This window comes from Macadamia integrifolia, chromosome 5 (assembly GCF_013358625.1).
Source record: "Macadamia integrifolia cultivar HAES 741 chromosome 5, SCU_Mint_v3, whole genome shotgun sequence".
Lineage (NCBI taxonomy): Eukaryota > Viridiplantae > Streptophyta > Magnoliopsida > Proteales > Proteaceae > Macadamia > Macadamia integrifolia.
In genome coordinates this window covers 35,873,760-35,879,736 of record NC_056561.1, presented here as the reverse complement: position 1 = coordinate 35,879,736, position 5,977 = coordinate 35,873,760, and the positions used below count along the sequence as shown (strand labels likewise).

General features: G+C 35.0%; 1 protein-coding gene across 2 annotated transcripts in view; it reads right to left on the bottom strand.

Annotated features, from left to right (window-relative positions):
* Positions 1 to 1,091: 1,091 nt before the first annotated feature.
* The window catches only part of LOC122078666 (AFG1-like ATPase), a 12,016-nt gene continuing 7,130 nt past the window's right edge, over positions 1,092 to 5,977 (bottom strand). For both annotated transcript variants that reach the window (XM_042644751.1, XM_042644753.1), the window contains 9 exons: positions 5,357 to 5,443; positions 5,193 to 5,258; positions 4,991 to 5,083; positions 4,751 to 4,807; positions 4,506 to 4,634; positions 4,323 to 4,413; positions 3,459 to 3,547; positions 2,458 to 2,651; positions 1,092 to 1,598 (listed from right to left, as the gene is read on the bottom strand). In XM_042644751.1, the coding sequence (XP_042500685.1) occupies positions 1,523 to 1,598; positions 2,458 to 2,651; positions 3,459 to 3,547; positions 4,323 to 4,413; positions 4,506 to 4,634; positions 4,751 to 4,807; positions 4,991 to 5,083; positions 5,193 to 5,258; positions 5,357 to 5,443 (882 nt within the window). In that variant the 3' untranslated portion in view covers positions 1,092 to 1,522. The remainder of the gene's footprint in view (positions 1,599 to 2,457; positions 2,652 to 3,458; positions 3,548 to 4,322; positions 4,414 to 4,505; positions 4,635 to 4,750; positions 4,808 to 4,990; positions 5,084 to 5,192; positions 5,259 to 5,356; positions 5,444 to 5,977) is intronic.

Below are 5,977 nucleotides of genomic sequence, written 5' to 3'. Positions count from 1 at the left end.
TTAAAAATCTAGAGACGAAAATACCCACATTAATATTACATGGCTTATATTCCTACTAATATAATTGCCATTACCAATGGACAAATATTCTTTTCCACTGATCTATACAATGTTGAATCAATCAATGGATTAGAGCAGATTAATTAAAAAAATTCAAATTCATTTTTTTTTTAGAATAGAAAAGGCCGACGTAAGATAAAAGTCAAGTTTGAGTTTTTTCTTTTGTAGTACATCTACATGACTTGAGAGCAGGAGAGGTTTAATAATTAATTTTCTTTCGCTAAGAAATCACTCATTTTGGCTTTTTGACTACATATTGTACGTGGATCTCGAAAGATATAAAAGATCTCTAAACACATCTATGAGATCAAGTATGAAATTTTGTTTACTCACTCAAAAATTTAGTATCCATTTCCCTCCTTTTTCTCTTAGGATTGGGAATCCTGCATTTTACATATCCAGGCAATTGAGTCACCTTGAAGTTCCAGCTTCACACCTTTTCCAATCAAATTAAGATTTCACACCTACAATCACCTATTCATTGAGACAATACCCAACGGGAGGATTTGATTTCAGGATAACGTATTAGCAGATCCACTCGCTTTCTTCCTTCCCCTGCCCTTTGTCCAGCAGAATAAAGTTCAACATCACATTTTTATGTTTTTAAAACCTTTGATTTGTATCATGGCTTTTCATCTAACATTTTATATCATAGCAAACATCATAATCCAATTTGACTTATGATCACTATGAGTAGCTTAAAAAATAATTTAAGTTAGAAGGGTAGGATTCAACCATTTTATGTTTTTAAATGCTTTACTGGGATCATGGCCATTCAATTAATATTTAAATCTCAAAAATTAGAATAGCATAACATGATATCAAAGCTGTCATAAAATTCTAAGAGATTTCAATTGAAAATAACAAACTCAATCATTATATTTTGGCATTTTTAGAACTTTGATTTGCAGTATGACCTTCATTTGACATTTTTAACTATGAGAAATATTGTGGTAAATTTGAAATATGATTGGATCATGAGACTAGGAACTTGGTGTATTTTGATGTCATTATCATATGTTAACACCTCCTTAACATCAATTGTGCTTGGATATCTCAAATGTAATTTTTAAAACATTAGGTACCATAAAGCTAATTTACATAAACATTTGGTACCTCAGGTGTGTTTTACACAATTTGTTATGGCATGGTCTTGCCTCAATTTCTTATTCCAATGGCAAACCAGTTCTAACAATACATCCATCTGGATGGGATATCTACCAAGCTGACCCTAACTGTCAAGTGGCAACTAATCTGTTACTTTGACAATCTTATTAAGAGTATGCATCACCTCGGTCAGACAAGGCTACCGGAATCATATCTTATTCAGGACAAGAATCATCTCCTCTGAGTGATGCTTTCATCCTCTAACTGAGTATTGTCAATGAAAATGAATCACTTGGGATACCCCAGGGTTATAATCCTTGGTATCAGTATTGAATAACATCCTCTTTGGTAGCTTCTACTGAGATTTGCTTCTCGCTGTCAATGTGGCAGCATGTTGCTCTAAGTACTCTCTGCTATTCATCTCTGTTAATCTGCAGTTTCTCCACACATGTTAGGAACAACCATAAAAAGCAATAACCATATCAATGTCCACACTCGTTATAGATAAGAATGTTCTAACTAGTTCATCAAAATTATATCTTGGTGTTATTCATATGTTATCAAGACTCTAAATTTCCACATTACTTCCAAAAGAGCAGTTAATAGACATTGCCTAGTCATCTAGGCTGGAACCATAAATGGGTCTTCTTCTTTTTTATGACATTTTCTATAGGTAGAACTACTGTGAGCCGTCTAAATTTGGAATATTATCTAAGTTATATAGTTCTATGAACATTTGTTCATTATTTGTTCAACAAAATTATAAAAATAGGAGAAGTCATCACTCCGGTGACAGAGCAATTACAACAGTGTGTTTGGAACTCCTAGAGAATTTTACTTGCCCAGTATTTAAAAAAGTAACAAAGATATATGAGATGTCTAGGCTCCATTTGTTTTGATGTAAAAAATGGAAAACATTTTCCCAAAAATAATATTATTTGAAAGCTTGATAAACATTACAATTACATGGATAAATGAATATTTAGAACCAAACAGATTTTAATCTACTTTTTTTTCCCCTCTTAAGGAAGTGACAGGAAAATAGAAAGCCCATATAGTCAACAACCTCACAGTTTCTGATAACTTATATGATTAGTTAAGCATTTTCAATATTTTATGCTAACGTAAATGGAGGCATTTATGGGAGCGAGAGAATAAGAAACCAGCTCCAGGAGGAAGGGAGAAAGATAGGAGACTCTCCAATTTAAAAAGCAATGACCAAGTTGTTATCTTTGATGACTACTATACAAAAGAATCAACGGAAAAACGGCTCATGGTATAGCAACATACCTACTGATGGTCCGATCTTTTGCAAATGCCAATTCATTGTCTACACAAAGGTCGAAATCATCATTTTTCTTTGATCTTGAAGAAGTTCTGGGTGCCATGTGATTGGCATCAGAGACAGAAACAATTCTTTCAAACAGTTCAAAGGGAGTCGCCTCAGCTGTACATTGAAGTCTGGCCTTGTTTTCATACATCACCTGTAGACAATCAAAAAAAAAAAAAATTGTTCCATTTGAAATTGGATTTTCATAATGAACAAATTTCCAATTTGGGAAACCCTCGGGGTCAAATTAACAAATAAAAATCCCCAAAATTTGGGGTGAGGGGGATTTAATTAAGGCCTTGATGTGTGGAGGAAGTGTTAATTGAGAAAAGTACTTGCATTCTCAACAAGCACAGGACGCCTTAATTGAAGGGAAAAATACTTTATTTATTTAAATGGTAGTGGTAATTATTTTTATTTTTTATTTATTTATTTATTTATTATTATTATTATTATTATTTTGGGGTATGGGGCAAGAAAGGAGGTGTGGCAGTTCACATAGGATATTTGGGTATGTGTTGTCCCAAATTATAGACTCAAGCAATGCAGCCATAAAATCAAAGAAAAGGGGTACATAAACCAAAAAAACTGATACAAGGTCCATAAAAAACAGGGGGGTGGGGGAGGAGCATATGGTTTCTACCTTCTGTGTCGCTGTTCAATCACAAGCATTTGAAATTGGAAATTTTTTGTCCAACAACATAGATATTGTGATCATGATCTTCACAAAAGATTTAGGCAGCATTAAAGTACATACAAACCATTCATATTGATTGAGACGCATTTGATAAACTTTTTCCAATGTTTTGTTTTAACCCTCCACTGTTGCAATGCAAAACTTGCTATGAAAACCCATAATTTCCTTACAAGAAGAATATGTTTCAGAAAGATAGAACACAAACAGAAGTACAGTTACGAGTTCAAAAACAGCCAAGTCTTCATGAGGAGAACAGTCACTTACATCAATTAGAGTGACAAAACGGTATGCTGCTGTCCTGTTGTGGAGTCCAAAAATCGGCACACCTTCCAATGCCAATGTATGGAATTTTTCTGTGAAAGTGGGGAGGGAGTCAATTATGCAGATAGTCATTTTTGAAAAAGAATAAGCATAATAATTGGGAAAAGCATCCAAAAACCCCACAAGTGATCCAGACTGCTCCAACCTTTTTTTGGAGATTAGAAGCCCATGTAAAAGGCTGGGGCCTGGGACTCACCATTTGGATGGTCCCATTTAAGACTTAGGAGGCCTCCTATCCTAAATGGACAGAATCATATCAAAATAACAATAAAAGAAACTCATAAGCTGTGGCATTCATAAAGCTAGTAAGTATATAGATAACAACGATCATCCCATTTGCTTGATTTACTCTTTGAGGACCCCTGGTGGCTCCCACCGCAGGGATAATAAATAGTTCCCTAATTTATGCATGTGGTTTTCATTGACTAAAGTTTATGCAAAACAAGACTAAGACTTTAGACTTTTCCTTTCTTTATACTTATACACTTCCTATGTTGTACTTGGAATAGGAAAGTTGCTGGGTAATCACAGATCTAATAGTGAATTCACATTTGACCATTCAAAAGAGGCAAAACCACTAAAGAAACACTTCATGTCCTCATCAGAGCTCATGGCTCCAATATATCGATGGAGTTCAATCTCTTACGGTTATTAGAATTGGATTAGAGGAAAAACAGTAAAAATTGTGCAGAAAACAAATAAGAGATAGATACAAAATAGCTTAGGTAATTTTATGGCTATTTGAATTTGAAGATCCTAACACAGCGTAGATGGAGTTCTAAAACACACACCAACTTATTGACTTACTGAACAATCCAAAATAGTCTGCAGCCCCAAGAGGTCTGTCACAGAGATCTTCAAAAGGAAAATATGCACATCCATTAGCTCCCAGTGGTACCTGGAAACAAATTGCAACAACATTATTTGACATCCTAATGGTTGACCCATGGCAAAACCTTGCATTTGAGAAAAAATTTATTTGGAGTAAACCTGCAATGTCCTTCCCATAACAACTTCCACCTCTTGTGGATGGGCAGAATGGTCCCCCATTAACTGCTCAAACTTTTGTTTAAGAAAGCCCGACAACTCTTCTCCAACAAAATAGAAGCCTTGTTCGGCCTGTAAAACATGTGATGGAGATAAAGAAAATAAAGCTAACCATTAAGAACCAAGGTTTTTCCAGCTGGAAATGCCACTTTATAAATAAATCCTTAACAGAAAGAAAAGATACTTACAGATGTCATTTTCCTATAATCCACAGAAGAATCGATTTCGTGAACCATACATCTTTCCTGCATTGAAAAAGCAATCAGAGTTGGGGAAAGATCCTCGGAGAAGCACAGACAGGAAACCAGGAAAGAGCAATACATGGATGCGGCAATATGTGGTCCAAAGGTATTAAATGCTAAATGAATAATGATGACCAAGCATCCATCAAATGACAATATGAGTGAAAGAATATATGTTTGATTTACCTTCAGAGTAGCTATGAATGGTAAGAAAAGAGCTCTCTGCAATCCACCTTCATACAGGTTATCTGGAGCACGATTTGAAGTAGCGACAAGAATCTATATTCCCCACCATTCCAACATTGTCCACATATAAGATAAATAATCTTCAAGTAGAAGATAAACAGAACTAAAAAAATAAAGATCAGATGGTAATCAATACACTTACAACAGAATTGCCGAATAGATGTCTAAAGAGGCGGTTTAATATCAATGCATCGGCAACATCAGTCACCTATAAGAAATCACAAGAGAAAAGCAAGAAAATGAACAAAATAAAAAGCTATTAAAAATCATCAGTAACCAGAAGAAACAGAGCTGTTTCTAACCCACCATAAATTCGTCAAGACATAACAAAATTGACTCATCTGATATCTCTCCTGCAACAACCTCAAGTGGGTCTGCAACACCCTTGTGCCTCTGCAATCACATCCAGTGTTCCAAATTAAACCTACTGCAGTATATGCAGAATCACAACTACTATATGAACTCTACAAGAGAAACATAAAATTTGGCATCAACAAGGGAATAAAAAGGATAGATTCATGAATATCACAATAATAGAATGATACTGAATATGTACCACTCCTTGGCATTCATCAATTGGTCAATAATCATAGACCATCATAGTCAGCTGCCATAAACCAGCATCACAGAAAACTTGACAGCTTATGACATGGTTAATGAGTCAAAAGAAAAGCAAGACATTGAAAACTTATGAATCCTACTAATGCCTAACTTGAATGAGTTTCAGTCTGCCAACATTCCAAGAAATGGGTATTGTGTAGTGTGAAGGACAATTATGTCATCTTCACCATAGTTTTTAAGGCGCTGCTAAGGCGTCGCCTTACCAGGGCCTTGGCGTTGATGCGGTCTAGAGATGGTAAGGCAGTGCTCCGCCTTATGTGAAGTGGCGCCTTATGGGTTTTTTTTTTTTTTTTTTTTTTTTTTTTT